Here is a 22,855-nt window from a genome sequence, read left to right on the forward strand (position 1 = left end):
TTTAAGCAATAAGCTTCAAAAAAAAAAAAAAAATCTTATGGTAAACATTAGCAATTGATAGATATTTTACTGACTGTCATTTACTTTCATTTTATAATCATTTTATAATCATGAAATCGTAACAATCAAATCATAATCGCAATATCATAGATTGTTCTGTTCTTACAATCATAATATCATAGAATCTTCTCGTAATTGTAATATCATTGAATCATTTTATAATTATAATGGAATCTTCTCATAATCGCAGTATCATGGAATTTTTTCATAATCATAGTATCATGTATTATTCTTATAATTCGTCGTATTATATAATCGTAGTTTTCCATGCTGGTAAAATCTTATCATCAACCATAATCCTAGAATCGTAGAATTGTAGAATCTTCTCACAATTGTAGTATCATAAACTCTATCCATAATCATAAGCTAATAGTATCTTCTCATAGTCATAATATCTTCTCTTATTATCCATAATTGCAAAGCTGTAGAATCATGGAATCATATCATAATCGTGATATCATGAAAGTTTTCCATAATCGTATAATCATAGAATTTTTCTGTAAATTTAGAGTGATGGAATCATAAAATAGCTCAGTATTATTCTAAGAATACTATTAAACTGTGAATAGTTATTATATTAAGATATTATTGAATTTTTCTGATTAATCAATCAATCAATCAATCAATCAGTGCTTATCATTCCATTCTTCAAGTATACAACCATTTCATTTTTTCATTATAAAATTTTATAAAATTAATTACTCTATGGCAGAAAGAGTAATTATACGATATTACAATAATATTAATTGCTAATTGATTGCTATTGTTATCAGTCCATTTAAATATGACATTGTTTATATGAATTATAGCTATTTGTTAAAGCTCAGAACTATGAATTATGAACTTAAATAATTAATTAGAAACAGATAATTAGTGATAAATTATGGTAGAATTTATCATTCTAAATTTATCACAAAATAAAAAACTTGCATATATCTATGAAAAAAATATTGTCAAGTAAAAATTTATCATTTAAGCAATAAGAACATAGTGAAATAAAAATTATAATTTTAAGTAATTTTATAAATTATTTGAAAATTCTCGAACAATAATTTTGCTATATTTTAATTAACTAATTAAGAAAGTAATTTAAGCATAAATGTTAAGCATAATAATAATTAAATTATTGTGATAATTAGCATTTAAACAAAACATTCTCCTTTCATACGAATCTTTGAATTTTTAATTTGTTAATTCATTCATTATATTTTGTTACTTTAATAGTTATAATCATAAATTGAATCTTTAATTAATTCACTAATTTGCTTAATCCTTTTTGCATTGCATGAAGAATTGAAACGTATATAATATACTTAACTTAAATTCAATTATATTAAATTAGTAATATTAATTATTTCTTTTTCCATTTTGTTAACAATTTCTTTGCTACTCGCTGAAACAATTTAATTAAGCTTATTGCAAATGAGTAAAAGTAGAAATAATCATTTTTCTTTTTTTTTTTTTTTTTTTTGCATATTTCATTAGCACTAAATTTTTGTAAATATGCTTAATGTATTTGTTTAATTCATAAATGAATCATTTATTTGATAAAAATTCTCAAAATTTTCAGGATGTCATTTTACAAAAAAGTTGAGAATACATCAGACCTAAATGATCAAGTGCCTGTATTGGAATCATATCTGCCTAATTCAATCATTTATATTACACTGTATTGCTTAGCTGTACCACCAAATATTCTACTAGCTTATATGGGCCTTAAAAAACGTCTAATTTCGGCACGTGTCAAATATCCAACATTAGGCATGACAATTGCCAATTTGTATGGTCTTTTTGGATTTTTGATGCTTAATTCAGTCTATTTAATTATGCTCTTTGGTAATATTAAACTCAGTCTATTCCTCTGTAGCTTTTTACGTACGGTTATTTACAATACCACGTACGTCATCTATTTCCTCTTTCCTGTATTAGCCATCGATCAATGGCTACTAGTATGTCATAACTGTGATTTAAGTATTAAAACATTAACAGTAATCATTCTCACTTGTTTTATAATTCCAATGTTAATTGCAATCTACGATCTTTGCCTTCAGGATGTGCTCCTCTATGATTACATATTTGCATATATACGAATGTCACCCTATACAAATGTTGTAAGTTTTTCTTTTTTTTTTTTTTTTATTTTTAAAATAATTAAAATTTAAATTTTTGAAAATGTTTCAAGAAAATGGATAAAAAGTGGAAAAGAATTAATTAATTAATTAATTATATTAATTGCTGAACATTGCAAAATTACATTTATACACTTGAAATTACTGTAAGAGAAGAAAGGAAGGAATGAATGAATGAGATAAAATGAATTAATTGTGAATTATTGATGAGAGGAAAAGAAATTTTAAATTCCAGAAAGGAATAAAGTATATTTCATTTTATATAATTGAATTATTTTTTAAATATTAAGAATAATATGAGCGCTAAAAAAATGTTAGTAAAGTTAAAAAAAAAAAAAAAAAAAAAAAGAGAAAATGTAGAAAATAAAAAAGTAAAATTTTACTAATTTATTTGCAAAATAAATAATGAAATTTTATAATGAATTTTATAAATAAAACTGCTACGAATTAATAAATTCTAAATAATTAAATGTGAAATATTTAAATAACTCATTTGCGATTTTCAATAGATTAGTTGAAATTAGTGTAATTTTATAAAATTAACAAATGCAAATAAAAATGAAAACTAAAAAATAAGACAGTACAATATAATAATAATAATAATTATTATTATTATTATTATCACTTATCCAATAATCGATCAATTTTTTCATCATTTTAATAGATCCATTAAGGTAGAATAAAATTTCTGCAAATATTTCATCTTATTTCACTTTTTAATTTTTTCTTTTTTTTTTTGTCTTCATAAAAAAAAATAATTTTAGTGAAAACAGCCTAATAATGACTTGCGAGATAATTTTGCAATTAAAAAATAGCTATAAATTTTTAGCGTTGTTTTTTTTTTTTTAAAAAAAATACTTTATTTTAAATTAAAATTGTAGTAAAAAAATTTTTATAAAATGTTCATTTAACAAAATTTCATGAAAGATTTAACATTTAAATTGAAAAAAAAAATTTATTCTACATTCATAAGAGAAGCATTAAAATGCAAATATCATAACTAACTCATTTTTTTTCTAAAATTTTTAATAAACAGTAATTAATGTTAAAGTTAACTCTTTAAAAACAAAAAATCTTTTTTTTTTTCTTTTATCGTTCGAATGTTGTCGAATTGAAAATTAAAATTATACTTAGAATTAAAATCATAAAGTTATAATATTAGCATTTCATTTCTTAAATTTTTCCTATTTTTAAATGATAGATTGTTAAATAATATTACATTTAATCCATTTAAATATTTTTTTTTTAATATTAGCACAATTGAAAGACCGTGTCATTATGAATTATTTCCAGTAATTAGCTAATTGATAACTTATTAACAATACTTCATTAATTAACTAATTTCAACAAATGTTAATTAGTGCATTACCAATTAAATACTAACTAATGTTAATAAGTAATAAGCTAATTAGTGTTATTTACTATTATAAAATGCTAATTTATTTTTTTCATTTACTATTCTTATCAAAAATTCACACAAAAGCTTTAAAATATACGCATTTGATAATAATAAATTTTCATTCCTAATATCTCAACACGTTTTTTTTTTTTTTTTTTTGTTCAAAATATATTAATTAACTAATTTGTAAGCTCAAAAAAGTACATTAAATTAAAACAAACTATGACAAAATTAATATTTTATATCATTTATTTTCAAAATGTATTGCTAAATTAATTGTTTAATTAATAATTATAATATTTTTCAGTTTGTTTTCTTCGTCTTATCGCCATCATTTTTCATTTTCTCATTCATTTGCAATCTATTAGTGCTTTCATCCATTGTTCGACGACAGTCCAAAGCAGCTAGGAAGCAAAGTGGGCGAAGTTTAAATCCGAGACATTTGCAACAACAAAAAGCGATTGTTTACACATATATTTTACAAGCATTTATGCCACTTGTCTTAGCTACACCATATTATATTGCAAGTTTGTCTTTTGTTTTTTTTTTTTTTTAATTTTTTAATAAGATTAAAAAATTTTTATCATTAAAATATTTTAAAATGATAAGAAAAAAAAGTTAATAAACTGTAAGAAACAATTTTTAAGAATGCTATATAATATATATTATTAATTAATATTCATTTATTTAATGAATGATTGATTAGAATTTATTAATATTTGATATTCACTAGAAAAAAAAAAAATGAAGAAATTATCACTTCTTAATGATTAAAATTATTCTGGAAATTTGAATTCATAATTGAAATTGATTAATTTATATAATACAGCTTTAATTAAATAATTAACATTTTAAATTAAATATTATTACATATTTGTGTCAAATATTTTTGCACATAACAATTTTATTTTTATGTTGACACTAATTTGAATTAATGAAAGATTTGTTGTTTTTGTTAAATTATTATGAACTAATTGTGAATATTTGCGAATTGCCAAATTAATATAATTGATAATTAATTAGTAGAAATAATTATTTAACAAATAATATTATAACTTTGAAATTTTAAATAACATTTCAGATGTTTTTTTGATGTGTTCAATTGATATTAATATGATATGGTTTACCGTTGGTGAAGCAATTATTGGCATTCATCCACTTTCAAATGCTTTAATTAATTTAATTTTACTGCGACCATATCGACGAGCATTGAGAAAAATGTGGATGAAAAATGAATCAAAAAATGTTCAGTATGATTCGATAACAATTGCTAATACACATTTTATGGATGGTGATTGCTTCTTGTAATTAAGAATAATATTATTACTATCACTATTATTATTATTATTATTATTATTATTATTATTACTATTACTATTAGTTTTGAATAATACTTTTGATCTAATAAATAAATTAGCGATAAAATAAGTGATAATTGTTTTTCTTCTTTTTTTTTTTTTTTTTTTTTTTTTTTTGGTTCATTGAAATTTATCTCATATTTCATTTATAAATCTTTCATTCATTAACTCCGTTTTACATAATTAAATATTTATTTATTAACAAATTTAATAACGATTGAAAATTTTTAATGATTGAAATAAATTCGAAAATTAAGCAAAATTTTCCTTCTTTTTTTATAAAAATGTAAACATAAATGCTAGGCTCTAATTCAATTGTTTTAGCCTTAAAACTTTATGAAATGATGTCATTGTGATGCTATAAGATTTTAGGAAATTATCGCATTAACTTAATGCAAATTCCATCATCAGTTAATGTTTATTCAATACTATTGCTTCATTAATTCGCTTACTCGTTCAATTCACTACATTAATTACGGGGATATGCTATTTTCTTTTTTTTTTTTTGTCATCTGTCTCATTGTTTCTACTACCATCTAATTGTATTTTATTCAATCATTTTTGTAATCTTATTTTAAAATATCTAATTACTTATTACATTTAGGAAAAGCCAGAAAATTTTAAATCAGAAATCATTTTAATAAATAAGCAAAGCTAAATCGAAACTTCTAAAAAAAATTTTCTCTCAGTAAAAATTCCTCAGAAATTAAATTTAAGTTGGAATTGTTTATTGAGATTCAACAATAGATTATAGCAAATATTTTTATAAATAATAATAACTTATCCTATAATTACGAGATCAATTGAGACTGGCTTAAAATTCTTGTTACAGGTATGTGCATAAAACTAATGATAATCATATTTCATTACAAAAAAAAAAAAACAAAACACTTGTATATTCGAGTTTACTCAAACGTATAACCGTAACGTTGTTAATTAGCTTACGCACACGTAGAAATATTGCTGAATGCGTGACATTTGAAATATGTAAATAATGCAAATAAGATAACAACACAAATAAATGCATAGGATAAGTGAAGAAAGTATTTAGATTAGAATACAGTAAATAGTAATTTAAGGACAAATGATTTTCTTTTTCATTATTACTTAATCTTATCCACTGAAAAACTAATGAACTTGTTGAAGTTAACAGTTTGAATATTCCGGTGGTCTTATTTCATTAAAGAATTCAATTATGTAAAATCACAGATAATTCCACAGAATATACTGGGTCGCAAATCTAAGAGCAAGATTTACAGGATGATATTAAAAGGAGAAATTAAAAAAAAAAAACTGAAAAGAGAAGAAGAGAAAAATACAATAGCACAATAAGAGGTCATGAGATGTATACAAAGAAATTTCAAACTTTGTGAATACAATATATCTAATCAAATAAGATCACTGATTTCTTGTCAGAGCCAATCAACCGAATGATGAATGTTTTAGCATTTGAAATTTTATAGAGAATAACAATTCCAAACAAAATTCAACAATTTGTAACTTTCACAAAAACAAAACTACAGATTGATTTTTTTTTTTCATTTTAAAAAGATATTACTATTTATTTCTTAGTAACAGCAATTAATAAGTAATATTACTAAAAATTGATGGAAGAAAAAAAATTGGGATATAAAATATAAGAAAAAGATTAGAGAATTACATCAACTGGACTGAAAAGCTGATAATGCATAAATTTCTAATTTATGTTAAAATAATGTAAATTTGAAAAAAAATTCAAAAATATAATGTAGTAATTAAAAAAATTTCGAAAAATATATAACACTTCCAATGCAAGCCTTATTTATCATTGCTTGTAATAACAACACATAAAAAAGAAAAAAAAGAAATTCTTACTTTCTAAGAATTATATCATAATTTATGAAAATATGAAATGAGGCTTATATCATAAACAATGCCATTAATCTTCAAATGATTGTCACATCGCGAAATCTATCAATTATTTTATTGGAAATATACAAAATAAAAAATTACAAAATTGAAAAAAAAAATTAAAATAGAAATTTTTTAAAGGTAACAATTTCAAATATAAAAACAAATCTAATATGACATGAAAGCATTCTATTTCATTACTTCTGTCAAAGAAATATGAAAAAAAAAAAAAAAGAAAACAAAAAAAAAAACATTAGAAAATCAATAGAATTTCTCACTTACATTTGACATTAATTCTGAATTCTGCAATATTAGCAAAGTGTATAATCAAAATATACTTTTTACCAAATTATTTCTAATTTATGGAAAACGTATAGGTGAATGCTTCCGAGCATTTTTCGCCATATTATGATGCTCTATACTACTACTACTACTATTATCATTACATCGTTTTCCGTAAGCAGTTGTTCGCCATCCGTTAATCGACTTAGCTCTATTGCACACTGATTCCGAAATCTGCAATATTAGCAAAGTATTCATATGAGGAAAAATGAAAAATTTTACTTCTGCTCATCCGAAAAAATATTAAAATTGCATTTAAAATTAAAAAGAAACATGTAGGTACTAAAATTACTTCGAAAACAACAAAAAGATTATGTAAAGTTACTCTTAGTAAAGCTAGTAAGTAATTTTATTTTAAACTACTACTCATTAGAGAGATAAAATAAAAGTAAAAATTTTACTGTAGCTAAACTTATGTATTTATAGCATTATTTCGTATAAATTCGATAATAAAAGATATCAGAAAACAAAAGAAAACTGAACCATTAATTCATTCATTGATATTTTTCTCGAATCATCTGAATCTTTAATATTACTCATCTTATTCTGAGAATTTTCAGGAATACATTCCTGAAAAATACATTCGTTTCAAGCATTGAAAAAAAAAAGAAAAAAATATGGAGAATTTACTGAATAATTTCATTATTTGGAATAAAAACTTTAAGACAAAATTTAAAAAAATTAAAAAAAAATAAATTTAAAAAAAAGTTCAGGTCAAAAAAAAAAGTCAAAAAATCGCATAACCAATACACCTAAATTATAAATTAATAAATAATCACTGATTTTTTTATTATTATTTACTACATCCTAAATTAATTCATGCTTAAACTATAACGCATAAAATTAGCAAATAATACATATTTCGATGACACAATTTAATGTTAATGACAATTCTGTTTTAAAAATATTATTTCTTAATATATGAAAAATAATATCTTAAGTTTGTTTACTACTAATATCTTAATAAATATAAATAGCTCAAATATTTCATTTGATATATGAAAAATTGAATATGGAATATAAGTAAAATGTAAAAATTAAATGTTTGTTAGCTATAATAAGAAAAGGAAACCTTCCGCTGTGGTTTTGGCATTGCAAATTTTTTGAACTGTTCCAATAATTGAACATCTGTAAGTTTAACTAACTTACTCGTATTGATACCAATTCGTTTGAATTTATACTTTAAAAGAGTAAGAAGTTCATCTCGTGTCATCAAATCTGGGAAGAGTAATGTTGAAGTTGATGGTATTATAACATCCATATCACTTCTCATCCATTTTTCAATAATAAATAATAGCTAAAAATGAGAAAAAAATAAAAGTAATAAACAGCAAAAAAATTCGTCAAAACTATCAGTAATATTAATCTGTTATTCATTCACTCATTATGCTTAATACATTATAGATTATTTAAAATTTATTACTAAATATTTAAAAATGATAATTGCCATTAATACTATCGTAATGTTATAATAAATTATGCTAAATTAAGAAGTGTACGAGCATAAAATAATATCACTTTTAATTGAGCATTCAAACTAGAAAAAAAAGTTGCTAATAAATCAATGATTAATCAATAATTATTTATGTCATGCAAACTAATTATAATTATCATTAACATAAAAATTTCTATTCTAGCATTTATTTACTACAATTTATTAACATTCAATTATTCTTTATTCTCTATTACGAGAAATTATAATCGATTAATATATTTCTCATAATCTCTTACCATATACTATTTTTATATCACTGAAAAGCTACGAATCTTTTGCTATTCTTAATTGTATACTTTTAATTGTTTTGTCTAAAAATTCAAATGCTTTTCTCTTTTCTCACTTACACTCTTCACTTTCATCTCCTCTTTTTTTTTTAAAAAAAAAAATCTAATCTAATCTAATTAATTAACTTACTTAAAAAGAAAAAAGAAAGCGAAAGAAAAATAAAAGGAAAACCTGGTTGGCTCATAATGTAGCATTGCAGTTGCATACTTGAAATGATCAGATGACATTTGCGCAAAGTGAAATTTCATAATTGTTATTGAAATACTATAAGCAATTTTCAATTTTAGTTTCGTTCAATGGAATTGAAATATTGCATTGTACTGAAATTTTTGATTTATCACTCAGTCAATTTTCATTTTTAATTTTATTCACCCAAAATGACAAATTTTTAATGTTTATTGCACATAATTTTATTCCGTATTTTCATATTTATCAGCTCCAACTGAATAAGTGTGAAATGTCCAATTAATTTTTGTATTTTCAGTGCAAATGTTTCATAATACATTCCAAAGTGGATTACTTTCTGTATTATACAGTATTGGAAGTAAACCACTACAAATTTGGGATAAAAAGGTTAATATTAATTTCTCAAAATTTTCAGACTTATTACTGTTTATTTTTTCAAGCCGTAACAGAATACTTTCAAGATTTAGTTTAAATTAAATAGAAACAAAAGCGGTTTCCGGCATATTTCATCCGATTTTAGGTTCGAAATGGGCATATAAAACGGATTAACGATGAAGATATACAATCACTAATAATCGAAATATTGGGCACAAATGTAAGGTGAGAATCTACATTTGACATTTAAATATGTATTTCTTAAATCCCGAATGCTTATTTACGGATTACGTGAAATAGTATGATTGGAAGTTTGTAAGTTTGATAATGAAATGTTATAAATTATAAACTGCTAAACATTCTTATAATGACCATTACTTTGAGCACCATTTTCAAATAAATGTGTTTAAAATGTATGTTATATAACTGAAATTTTTTTAGCACTACATATATTTCATGCCCATTGGATCCAAAGAAGACATTGGGAATTAAATTACCATATTTGGTAATGATTGTTAAAAATATGAAAAAATATTTCACATTTGAAGTCCAGGTTTGCATTTCATTTATTTTAATTACAACCTATTAACTCTTTGATAGTTTTTCTCAAATTTATAAAAACATATAAAGAAAACGATTTTATTTTGTCATCAGATACATTGTAATTTCTTTCCTTGATACAAATTCTAATTGATATTATTACCGAAGAAGGAAAGTAATAATGGTAATATTTCTAAGCTTATTTAGTTTAATAAATATTTAAGACTTTTCTCTTCTTTGTTTTCATAGTATGCAAGTTTTTTTTTTTTTTTTTTAATGGCTAAAAACATGATAGGTTTCAAATATTAAATCGATTTCTTCATTCATTAGTTTGATTTGTTAATGTGTTTTCCTGATATCTACTAATTCTGTCCTTCTTGTAAAACTTTAGCACGAAAAATTTTTCATCTATTATATCAACAGCGAAATGTAAACCAGTAGTACCTTTAAGTGTGTATAATTTTGCAGATACTTGATGATAAAGGCGTGAAGCGACGTTTTCGAGCATCTAATTTTCAATCCAATACTCGAGTTAAACCATTCATTTGTACAATGCCTATGAGATTAGATGAAGGATGGAATCAGATTCAGTTCAATTTGGCTGATTTTACTAAACGAGCATACGGTACAGCTTATGTGGAAACTCTTCGTATACAGGTTCATCTTGTTTATCATTTATAATCATCGCTTATGATAAACTGGTTTAATTTTATACGAAATATGGATTCATCTATTAAATATTTTTATTGAATATGGATGTTTCTTTCAGTTTGTTTACTTACTTCTTCATATAATTTTTTCGATAAATTTAGATCCATGCGAACTGTCGTATTCGACGAATTTACTTTGCGGATCGACTGTATTCGGAAGATGAACTTCCTGCTGAATTCAAGCTGTATCTGCCGATTAAAACTGGCACTCAAGGAGCTGGCTCTTCACCAACAAGTGACGATGATCCGACAGTCGCAACAGTAAATATTTTTTACACTTTAGTGTAATATGGTAATTTCCCAATATAATTTATATATGGTAATTTAATTCCCAATGTCTTTTATATTTTATATATATTTATATAAAACTCATATAAAATGACAATGTTTCTACACTTTAAAGTATTGTGCAACATTTTATAACTGTAGCAAAAATTGCTGGATTATAGTAAAACAGTAAAAGTTAGATAAAGTTTTTGTGGTTAAAAAATTTTTCAGGATAGTCGCGTATGATTATTTATCCAGTCGAGGTCAAAAAAAATGCTTAATGTATCATGTGTTGTGCTTTGACGGTGGAAATTCGTCTTAATATTCATATTTTGCATTAGCAAAAATAGTCATTTGTACGTATATTGTGATCTCATTGAACATATTTCATGTTTAACTTGTTTATTGTATAAATGAAGTTAATCAGCTTGTCTTTTCTCTGTTGTTCAGTTTATTTCATAAACTTACTTTTATCTTTGAAAAATTTTCAAAATCATCTTCGAGCAAATTTCCTCCACTTATTTCATTGTGAATTTTTTTTTTTTCAAGAAATTTTCTTCATTGTGAATTCAATTTTTTTTTTTTTTTTTTTAGCAAGAAATGACAAGGGTAGTATTGTATTTGTCGCATTTTTGAAATGAATGGTAATTCATTTTGTAATTTCTATTTTGCAGTGATATGCTTGAACTTAATGTAAAGCAAAGTGGAATAAGTAAACGCGTCCTGAATGTACTCTACAGGAAGACAAAAAGTGGTAAAATTGTGAAAGTAAGGTTTAGTTTTCTGTGATTTCGTTTCATTTTTCTTTCTGAAAATATTGTTAGTTTCTTAATATTTATTTTTGATATCAAGAATTTTTAATTGGATAGCAGATATATTACACTAAGTGGATTGATTTTTATTTTTACAGCGAGTACATGAACAATATCTAAGAAATGATATCGGTTGTGGATTGGATTCATGTAAAAATTGTCAACCGGTTGAGGGTCACTCACTTACCAATTTGGTTGTTCAAATTTCATCTACAGTACCTACCAATCATGCTATCATTCTTGATTCTTCGGCATTAATCCGTTTTCATCATTTGTTCGATAATTTGAAATTCACGTCAGTATCTTATTTTTTTATGAGATGTCGAAATGTTTGATTTTTTGATATATTATCTCTTTCAGACGTTTTCGTTTCCTTTTCAGGAACATCATCATTACACAGACTGTTTGGGGAGATGTGAAAAGATCAAGTCCACCATCTTACAAATCAATGTATACATTGTGCTATGACAGTCCGGACAGGAAAATTTACGTTTTCATGGATGATTTTCATTATGAAACTCATCTTGATCGTATTGCAGGTGAAAGCGAAGAAGAGAGGTAGGTGAATTTGAGGCAATTTTGGTATTTTCAATAATTTTTCTGTGGAAAAAAGAAAATCACATTTTGCTTTAAAGATTTTGGTTGATTTTGTATTTTCTCTTGTTGATACACTATTTTTCTTGATACTGAATTGGTAATTTTTATGTCATTGATTAGAGACTAATTTTTGAGGTTAACTAGATCGCTTATAACATGTGCCAAATTCTATGAAAATCACTGGAAACAATTGTCTATAATTCCTATTATTGTATGTGGTACCAATGTAACCAAAGAACAGTTGAAGAAACAATTTGAAAATGTTTTCACTTTACAGGAATACATTGAAGGTTTAAATTTTTTATTATTAATTTTTATCATATAGAGAGCTATTACAGTTCAATACCGTGAATATTTATTTGTTACTTTCATCATTAGCACATTTCAAGAATTTTCAGGCATGGAAGATAATACTGATTTGCTCGATAAACTGGCCGTCTACAATGCAGAGTGCGATGCTCGAGGACGTATTTTGTTCCCAGAGTACTTGGCTCACGATATGATACAAAATGGAATTCGAAGTGGAAAATTTAAAAAAGCAACATTTCAGGTTTGCATTGGTTACTTCATATTTCATATATATATACTATCTCTGTCACATAATTTTACTCAGCTTGTCATGTGGTCTGGTGAAACTGTTTTGAACGAAAACTATCTTCAAGTTTTTGAAAATATATTTTAGTTTTCTCAAAAATTTCAGGGATTTTGTTCTGCAAAAATTCCAACAGTTTACCTTTCAGGCCGCAAATTTTTCAAGATTTATCTTACAGACCTCCAAATTCAATAATTTATCTTACAGCTCTGCAAAAATTCATATAATTATGCATTAACAAATATTTGATTTCAGGTCTCTCGTGAAAATTACACAGAAGCATATGTTCATGTTGACGAAGGAACTACGTGGTTTATTCAGGGTCGTATCAATATGAATCGTGCTGTTAATGGTGATACAGTTGCTGTGGAACTATTGCCAGAATCTGAGTGGACTTGCCCGCAAAAAGTTATTCGAGTAAATATAGTTATGCTTTTATTTAACTTTTAACTTTTCTTTTTCATTTTTGGAAAACCTTCCTTTTGTCGATACGATGATTGCAGTCCCATTGAAAACTTGCATGTAAACAAAATTAGCGAGTTTCTTTTTTCTAAGTTACGAGATGTGGAAGAAATTGAAATGAAAGATGCAGTTGATAAAGAGGAAGACAAAGATGAGGATGAAATCCAGCGGAAAAAGCCACGAATGGAGGATAAAATTCCTTCTGCTAGAGTAGTTGGAGTTATTAAGCGAAATTGGCGTCAATATTGTGGAATGATTTTGCAGCCCGCTGTGAAAGGTTCTCCTTAATATGATTGATTTAATACCTAATATGAAAGTTCTCTTCTTTGATATGATGCAACATTTGTAATTTCTACAAATTACTCATTGCATTTCCAGATTGTTTCTTCAACATCATTTCTTCTTTCTCTTCTTTATTTTGGTAAACATCAGTACACTAATGAGTTACTGAATTTAATCTAATATTTTTGAGATGTAAGTAATCATTTACATTTCCTTTATTTTGTAAAACAGACGAGGTGTTTATTTTTATATTTGTAGAATGGATAAGACAATAAGCGAAGATAATATTATTGCTAGGTGTAATCATCATGTGTGCAGCTATTGGATAAACATTTATATACAGCAAATGCTATCATATTATTCTGTTCGCAAAATTCATTTGCAGATTCAACACGTGTACTATTCGCTGCAGCGGAACGACTTATACCTCGTATACGAATTGAAACACGCCAAGCTGAGCATTTGAAAGGAAAACGGATTATTGTTGCGATTGATAGCTGGCCTAGAGATTCACGCTATCCAATTGGACATTATGTGAGAAGTATTGGCATAGCAGGTGATCGTGAAACGGAAAATGAAGTATGACTTTGACAGCAACACTTGTTTTTTATTATTATTATTACTATTTTTTACTTCAAAATATTTTTGGATAAAACCCTATACTCTACAGTTTTAACTATATTTCTAGATTTATTTTTAATCTTTTATCTCCCGGTTTATTTTGACTTTTCGGTTCATTTATTTTGGATCTTTAAACAATAGTAGACTTAATTTTGAAGGTATTATTACTGGAGCATGATGTACCACATGGACCATTTTCGGATGCAGTTTACGCATGCTTACCTGAAGTTCCTTGGCATGTACCTAATGAAAGTCATCGAAAAGACCTTCGTTCATTGACAATTTGTTCAGTTGATCCGCCCGGTTGTACCGATATTGATGATGCTTTTCATTGCATTCAAACTGCATCAGATCGCTATGAGGTTATTATTTCATCTTTTTTTTTTTTAATTTTTCATTTCTCAGTTTTATTTTGATCTTAACTTATCTAATAATCATTATTTCCGGTTGGTGTTCATATTGCGGATGTTTCACATTTTGTTAGGCCAGATACAGCAATGGACGCTGAAGCAGCTCATCGAGGAACAACTGTTTATCTTTGTGATAAGTAAGTGTCTCGTTACTCTAAAATGTTAATAAAAAAAAATAAAAAAAAAAGAATAGATGCTTACTCCAGATTGAACCCCAGTTATTATTAGCTTGAATAACGAATTATTATATTATTCGAAAAGGTGAATGATTCGATTAAATCGTTAACCTAGCTCTTGATGATTACATTGTTTTGTAATGATAACATTTAGAAGTAAAAGAAATTGATAAATCGCTATTAAGATTATATAATTAACTAGCAAATAAATATATTCGAATGATGTTCCATATCTTTTCTGATTTTTTTTTTTTTTGATATATTTTAGACGTATCGATATGTTGCCAGAACTACTTTCAAGTGATTTATGTTCACTTCGTGAAAATGTCGATCGTTTGGCTTTTTCAGTAATTTGGACATTGACATCCGATGCTGATATCATTGATATTAAATTTCATAAATCTCTTATACGTTCCAGTGGTGCACTTACATATGAGCAAGCTCAGAATAGGATCGATGATCCTTCTATGGTTAGTGTGTTCTGTATTTTATTTCTGAATGCTTAATGCAATAGATACGTATTAATACACTGTCTTTAGTATTATTGGATGGTGTATGTCGCATACTATAGACTTTAAAAGTATCAAATCAAGGAGAATAAGACAAAATAATAAACACTGATATTGCAATAAGAGATGTGGTGAATCATGTTTGTTCATGTTATAATTCTTTTATCACTTAATTTTATTGTATTGTAAAGAAGTTGTGAATAATTTGATTAAGCTAATTTCGGAGGGATTCATTTGGATTTTTGCATAAATATTCGATGGATCAGTGAACATAGTATTCTTTCTTTATTTTAATTTTTTTTTTTTTCAGTCAGATTCTATAACTATGGGATTGCGAACATTATTGAAGCTATCAAAGAAGCTAAAAGCAAAAAGGCATGCTAATGGTGCTTTAACCTTAGCATCTTCTGAAATTCGATTTAGCATAGATTCCGAAACTAAAGATCCGATCAGTATACAAGAGAAGAAGATGCTAGCCACGAATAGTATGGTCAGATTTATTATTACGTAGTTTATTAAGTGATCTATTTACTATGTACTTATTAGTCTGTCCATTAATATAAGTATTCTCTATTTAATGTATGCATTTTTAGTTTGTTTACATCTATTTTTTTCAACTATATTTTTGTTATAGGTTGAAGAATTTATGCTGCTTGCAAATATCTCAGTTGCAGAACGCATAACAGCAGATTTTCCTGATTGTGCTTTACTTCGACGACATCCAGTTCCACCGGAAGAAAATTACAAGCCAGTGGTTGACGTAAGTAAAAAGATTTTCTTATATATTCATTCTTTACCTTCTCTTTGTTCAGATATATTGAAAAAATGTCGAGTTGTAAATTTAGATGGCAAAGGCGAAAGGCTTTAAAATGAATGTTGAAAGTGGAAAAGCTCTTTCGGAAAGCTTAGATGAAGCTGTGGATCCGAATAACGCAATGCTTAACACACTCTTTCGAATGTTAACAACACGTTGTATGACACAAGCTGTATATTTCTCATCAGGTTCTTTTTTTTTGTTTTTAATTTTTTTAGTTTAATTTTTTTTAATTTTTAGCATCTTATGCAGGTTATTATGTTGAGCCTGTAACATTTGTCTTTGTCCAAACTTTATTTTAGTTTTTTTTTTTTTTGATTTTTATTTTTTAAAAAATTTTTTTTATCTTAAATGTACTGAATTCTGACATCACCACAAATTTTTGTCACTTTTATTAGCTCTGATAGAGTTTATTCTAGGATCATTGCCAACCGAGCAATATGTTCATTTTGGGCTTGCCGCTCCAATCTACACTCATTTTACATCACCAATACGAAGATATGCAGATATAATGGTTCATCGATTGCTTTCTGCTTCAATTTGTGCTGATTCCACTTTTCCCGAAATGTTAAAAGGTGATTTGGTCAGCAAAATTGCAAGCAATCTGAATTACAGGTTAGCAGTGAAAAAAAATCTATCCGTTTTAAAATTCATTTGATTAGGAAGTTATTCGATATATCGTAGTTAGAGCAAAGTAAAGAAAGTTATTGTAGTTTTTCAATTATAATAAAAAAATGATGTGTAAAATAGAACTTTGAAATATCAAACTGTACTTTTCTCTTTAAATAGTTTTTCTTTAACTTTTATTCCAAATTTTACTTTTTTTATTTTTACTGTTTAATATGCGTAAAGTTTTCTCTTTTCAGACATAAACAAGCGCAGTATGCGGGTAGGGCATCGGTTTCGCTCAATACATTGCTTTACTTCAAAGGTCGTACCGAATTACATGATGGTTTTGTGATGGGTATCCGCAAAAATGGCATTCAGGTAATTAATAGTTTTTATAAAATCGATTTTTTATAATCCCAAATTCTTTTAGATCCTGTATTTTTCAACTTAAACTAATCTTCTTAAATATCAGCCACTTTAAGTATTTTATTACTGAAGAAAAGAATATAATTAATTGTTTTACTTTCACAAAGGCTTTTTTTTTATAGGTATTTGTACCAGCATATGGTTTTGAATCGATCGTTGTTTTTCCGTGTGGATCGAATTATCAAGTAACAGATGATTTGTTAATGGCGGAAGGTGTAGAAGTGAGGAATTTCCAACGTATTACGGTGAAACTTTCGCTAGATGAGACTGATGTCCAACACATTCGCTTAGATATGAAATTGGTTTCACCAAAAATTCCTGGATTCAGCGTTGATTACATCCTTTCGGCTCCAGAAGAATGAACACTAATAACGTACACATGTTGTCATATTCCCTTTTTATCCATATTTCACTTTATTTCATTAGCTTATATCGTCATGAAGTATCTTGCACCAAATTATGTTCATTCGATAAGTAAGACTAACCATTTTGTAACAAATGACAGAAAATCTCTGCTAGGTTTTAATATCATTTGAAAGCAACCTCGGTATTATTTGCAGCTCACTTGATATTATTATTTAGAAGTATTTTTTATTTCGGAAAAATTTATGTTGTTATCACTTGTCTATTTTTCAATAAAAAAATCTCATTTTTCATTAAATGTCCTCACCGACTGACAATTAGAGATATGAATGAATATGCAAAATTTTCATATGCTATAGTCTTCATGAATGTTCGAAATCTTTTCTCCACAAAAAATTGTGAAATGAACAGAATTACGTTCAAAAAGAAAGAAAAAAGAGGAACACAAAAATTCAAATGAGAGTTCACCAGTTTTAATGATTTTGTAATTTCAAAACTTCAAGCTTAAAACAACATAATCAACAATAGTACAACAATCAACAATGATATGAAACAAAGTGAGAGAGGGAATAATCAGTGGTTTTTTTCTCTTTGAATTTACAGCAATATATGCAACTAACTCGCTTGATATCATTTAGCACAATATACAATATTAAATAAAGTAGACAGGATTGTTAAATACTGCACAGATCAAATATTTCACCATGCAATGACATTTAATTCCAGCTATTCACCAATTTCTTTTATGCAAATGTTACTCCATTTTATCAACCAAACTTTTGAAATTTGTCCCACCTTTTCAAACATCAAACACCGCTTCAGCTTATGTTGAAATTCTCTCTTAACAGTATGTGAAATGTATCTCAAAAACCAATAATTATCAAATTTCAAGTGATCCGATGATGTTCTATCAGTGATATTATTAGTGGTATGTATAACAAACCATTTTATTAAATGCATCAGAATCCCATTTCTTACGTTGTCACTCAGTTTACACGTATTATTGAAATGGTAGAACACGCTACTGTAGCCCTTCTTTCGGTTTTCAAAAGAACATTTATAAACTTTACAATGCGGATTTAAAACTGTTTCACCTTTGGTTTTTAATTTTTCACAATGCAGATTAAAAACTGTTTGATCCTTTGGCCTTTAATTCCAAGCAATCTGAAATAAAAAGCTTCCATTTGAGCATTTCTGTCATCTCACAAAATTATGTGTATCACTATGTTCTTCAATATATTTATGACACCCATCATTTGGTTAAATCTTCTACTTTGCATCGCTTCTGATAATGAAACTTCCCACCTACCTAATTTGGACTCTTCTTCTGGCATCTCAGATGGTCTTGATATCCTCGATTACAACAATTTTGAGCCATTGTCTAGCTCAGAATTTCCATCCGATCCTTCTCAGTTTATTGATTTCGCTCAGTTGAGTGAAACTGAGGATATAAGCAATGAAGAATGGAAATCTGAAACTAATCAGATCGTAAATGATCCTCATCCTGGCTTCTCCGATATTTATGATCCCTTCGGTCACACTAATTTGGAGTTATCACTTAACTCAGATATGGACTCATATAGGAATTTGTGGAGAGATGCTAATGAAGAATTAAAAACGGGTGATGATAATGTGCGATATGCTTCCATTAGTGGTGAGACTTTTGCTTTAGATATATGAAAAAATAAATACAACTTCTTGTAATTTGAGTTATTTAGATGCTCAGAATGAAACTTCTTCCTCACTTAATCTCAACAGCGATGATATTATCACATATATGCACTTACCTGGTTCACAACAAAGTGCCATTCCGATTTATTTTCACCAACTTACTCTTTCCTCAGATGACACTTCCAATCAAAGTGCAATTGCTGAACAGAGCAACATCGACAATAAGCACTTCTCGGATAACTTGAACATCCTCGATTACAGGGGAAATGCCTATAAAGGAGCAAAAACAGGTAATGGCAAATTGCATAACAGCTCTTTGCTCTTATAGTTCTTTATTTTCATCAGCAGCATGAAATTGAAGATAGAAGTAATAACGAATCGAAAATGATTTCATCACAGCGAATATGTGAGAAGATAAGTAAACAACTACTAGTTACCTAAGCCATTTAAAATATAATGTGATATCATTTTATAGAGCTGAAATTTTTATGATTTCTCACATTACTTAGGTACCAAATGGTGTAATAGACTACTGATTGCAAAAAAAAAAAAATGCTTTGATAAGAATTTTTCAGATAAGAAAAACTATACTTGTCATTACCCGGGATGTACTGTGACCATGAAAAATTACAAAGAATATGTAACACACAGGAAAACACACGGTCAACCCTTCATCTATGAATGCAAAGTGCCTGGTTGTGGGCGAACATTCGACTATGATTCATCATTTCGCAACCATAAGCAAACGCATGAACCTCATCCGCAGTGCGGGTACTGTGGCCAATTCTTCACCACCAAGAATGGACTGAATTATCATAAGAAGAGCTGCCAAATAAAATCTCGTTAGTTTGTAAATTTAGCAGAATTTCAAACACATATATCAACCTGAAATGAAATGCGTGTGAAATATGCTACAAAACATTTGTGAGTGCTGATTAACAACACAACAGAAAATTCACAATTGTGCTTTTTGTTGTTACTATACTCGAAAATAATTAAGCAATTTATTGTGGTCTAAATTATTTGAAATGGAATATGATAAGGTTATTCTATGCAGAATGCCTCGCACTAGGATTATTCACCTTTGGTCTTTAATTATTCACAATGCAGATCAAAAACTGTTTGAAATGCTTTGACAAGAATTTTTCAGATAAGAAAAATTATACTTGTCATTGCCTCGGGTGTACTGTTACCACGAAAAATTACAAAGAATATGTAACACACAGGAAAACACACGGTCAACCCTTCATCTATGAATGCAAAGTGCCTGGTTGTGGGCGAACATTTGGCCAAAAATCATCATTTTACGATCACATGCAGACGCATCAACCTCATTCTCAATGCGAGTGCTGCGGCAAATTCTTCAATACCAGGAAGATGCTGCGTTATCATAAGAAGAGCTGTCAAATAAAATCTCGTTAGTTTGCATATTTAGCAGAATTTTAACAGATATCTCAGTCTGAAATATAATGTGTATGAAATTTGTGCGAAACATTTGTGACCACAGGGTTACAATACAATATTTGCGCTCATTAGATGCTGTGTCTTTCTTTCCATATCGCCTACTCAACATGTAGTAACTGTCCATGACCTAAGAACCAACTGCTTAAAAAGGTGTTGACAATGGTGACAGTGACGCTTCAATATACATCAACAAACACTGAAAATATTAGCAAAGTAATGAATACTCCATCCACTCTTGGCCAAATTGCTTTGTTTTTCTAATTAGTGGAAAGTATGCAGAAAAGCATATCATTTCAGCCGGCTGCGACGAATTGCTCTTTTGACGTTACAAAACAAGTAAAAATTCTCATTCCAGAAAATGAGACACAATTTGGGCATTCTTCGGGAAACATAAGAAAAGGAGCGTAGCAATCGAACGTTTTCGAAGCACCAGAATGCAGAGACGAATTTATAATTTAATTTTATCATTGGAATTTTTCCTATTTTATCTTTATTTATTATCCCATGAAGTAGTAAAAAATGCGTACACAACTGAAATGAACAATTTGTGATGCAAAGAGCTAATATTAAAAAGCATCCTAAGTGAGCGAAAAGTATTCACCTAATAATTTATAACAAAAGTTGACATCACAAAGTGGTTTCAGACAAGGAAATGCTATTATAAGAAAGAGAGATGATGCATTTTTAACTTAGTTATCATAATTGTTCATTATTAATTTACTTAAATTCAATATGCAAAAAGTTGTTTTTCATTTATCATAAGAAAGCAGCTCTAATCTTTAACACGTTGAACAAATTTTTCTTTTCTCGAATACTAATTCAGTATAATGAAACAGAGATCCATTTGATACTCTTCATATCATATCAATAGACAATTATGTTTTTTAGTTCATTACTAAATAAATTTGTTATGTCTACAAAATATACCTAGAGACAAAAAAAATGGTGCAATTATCCCTTTAATTGGACTAAAAAGCGATCAATATAATTAGATGGAGGATAAATGGTATTTACCTGTTGAATAATTATGCTCAGGTAATGAATAATGTTCAAGTAAATGATCTGCTTTTGTCTTTTCACATGCGGACTAAGGCCATATGTCGTGAAAAGACACATGGACAAAATTCATTTTCACTTAACAATCCAAAAAAAAAAAATTGAATTGCGTCAGTACTGGTAGATAATGTGACCATGTCATTTAGCAAAAAATTTTAGAGATTATGTGTAAGTCAAAGATCAACCATATTCCATTAATAATTTCTAGTTTTTACATTGACTGATCATGAAGGATCGATCGTATAAACAACTAAATATTTGGTAACAACGAACTGAAGAAAATAGCAAATTTTGCTAATAATAATTGCACCACTTATTATTGTATCAATTACACGTTATATTGCAAGTTGACAAACATGTTTAAAGTTTTGATAAATTTAAGAAATTCATGAGGTGATCTTCCGCAATACTTCGTTTAATATCATTTGAAAGCAACCTTGGTATTATTTGCAGCTCACTTGATATTATTATTTAGAAGTATTTTTTATTTCGGAAAAATTTATGTTGTTATCACTTGTTTATTTTTCAATAAAAAAATCTCATTTTTTATTAAATGCCCTCACCGGCTGACAATTAGAGATATGAATGAATATGCAAAATTTTCATATGCTATAGTCTTCATGAATGTTCGAAATCTTTTCTCCACAAAAAATTGTGAAATGAACAGAATTACGTTCAAAAAGAAAGAAAAAAGAGGAACACAAAAATTCAAATGAGAGTTCACCAGTTTTAATGATTTTGTAATTTCAAAACTTCAAGCTTAAAACAACATAATCAACAATGGTACAACAATCAACAATGATATGAAACAAAGTGAGAGAGGGAATAATCAGTGATTTTTTTCTCTTTGAATTTACAGCAATATATGCAACTAACTCGCTTGATATCATTTAGAAGTATTCTATTTTTGGAAAATTTTGTGCTGTTATCATTTGTTTTCTAATAAAATATT

At 27.1% G+C, this 22,855-nt stretch overlaps 5 protein-coding genes across 6 annotated transcripts; 4 read left to right on the forward strand and 1 right to left on the reverse strand.

Annotated features, from left to right (window-relative positions):
• Positions 1–1,631: 1,631 nt before the first annotated feature.
• On the forward strand, positions 1,632–4,896 carry Bm17546 (Uncharacterized protein; the record flags this gene model as incomplete). Its single annotated transcript, XM_043079287.1, has 4 exons — positions 1,632–1,874; positions 2,112–2,171; positions 3,896–4,115; positions 4,670–4,896. 4 exons carry the CDS (start codon positions 1,632–1,634, stop codon positions 4,894–4,896), a joined length of 750 nt encoding a protein of 249 aa, XP_042935221.1.
• A 2,300-nt stretch (positions 4,897–7,196) lies between these two features.
• Bm8881 (Uncharacterized protein) lies at positions 7,197–8,439 on the reverse strand (the record flags this gene model as incomplete). The annotated part of the gene is made up of 3 exons (XM_043079288.1): positions 7,197–7,352; positions 7,662–7,748; positions 8,251–8,439. The coding sequence occupies 3 exons, from the start codon at positions 8,437–8,439 to the stop codon at positions 7,197–7,199; spliced, it is 432 nt and encodes a 143-aa protein (XP_042935222.1).
• Positions 8,440–9,450: 1,011 nt separating this feature from the next.
• Positions 9,451–11,285, forward strand: Bm2921 (RE32166p, putative; the record flags this gene model as incomplete). The annotated part of the gene is made up of 6 exons (XM_001894952.2): positions 9,451–9,534; positions 9,668–9,747; positions 9,964–10,075; positions 10,531–10,719; positions 10,875–11,033; positions 11,271–11,285. The coding sequence occupies 6 exons, from the start codon at positions 9,451–9,453 to the stop codon at positions 11,283–11,285; spliced, it is 639 nt and encodes a 212-aa protein (XP_001894987.2).
• Positions 11,286–11,717: 432 nt separating this feature from the next.
• On the forward strand, positions 11,718–17,711 carry Bma-dis-3 (RNB-like protein; the record flags this gene model as incomplete). The annotated part of the gene is made up of 17 exons (XM_043079289.1): positions 11,718–11,807; positions 11,950–12,146; positions 12,233–12,409; positions 12,584–12,738; positions 12,847–12,998; positions 13,296–13,457; positions 13,596–13,779; positions 14,170–14,363; positions 14,564–14,766; positions 14,851–14,952; positions 15,260–15,461; positions 15,811–15,990; positions 16,135–16,260; positions 16,346–16,502; positions 16,734–16,929; positions 17,181–17,301; positions 17,472–17,711. 17 exons carry the CDS (start codon positions 11,718–11,720, stop codon positions 17,709–17,711), a joined length of 2,838 nt encoding a protein of 945 aa, XP_042935223.1.
• A 1,243-nt stretch (positions 17,712–18,954) lies between these two features.
• Positions 18,955–20,230, forward strand: Bm17547 (Uncharacterized protein; the record flags this gene model as incomplete). 2 transcript variants are annotated; one of them, XM_001894954.2, is made up of 3 exons in its annotated part: positions 18,955–19,366; positions 19,431–19,673; positions 19,959–20,230. In XM_001894954.2, 3 exons carry the CDS (start codon positions 18,955–18,957, stop codon positions 20,228–20,230), a joined length of 927 nt encoding a protein of 308 aa, XP_001894989.2. The 2 variants fall into 2 exon arrangements, with proteins under 2 accessions (XP_001894989.2, XP_042935224.1); XM_043079290.1 differs by having other exon boundaries at positions 19,557–19,673.
• Between the last annotated feature and the right edge of the window lie 2,625 nt (positions 20,231–22,855).

Source organism: Brugia malayi, assembly GCF_000002995.4.
Source record: "Brugia malayi strain FR3 genome assembly, contig: Bm_v4_Chr2_contig_001, whole genome shotgun sequence".
NCBI classification, from domain to species: domain Eukaryota; kingdom Metazoa; phylum Nematoda; class Chromadorea; order Rhabditida; family Onchocercidae; genus Brugia; species Brugia malayi.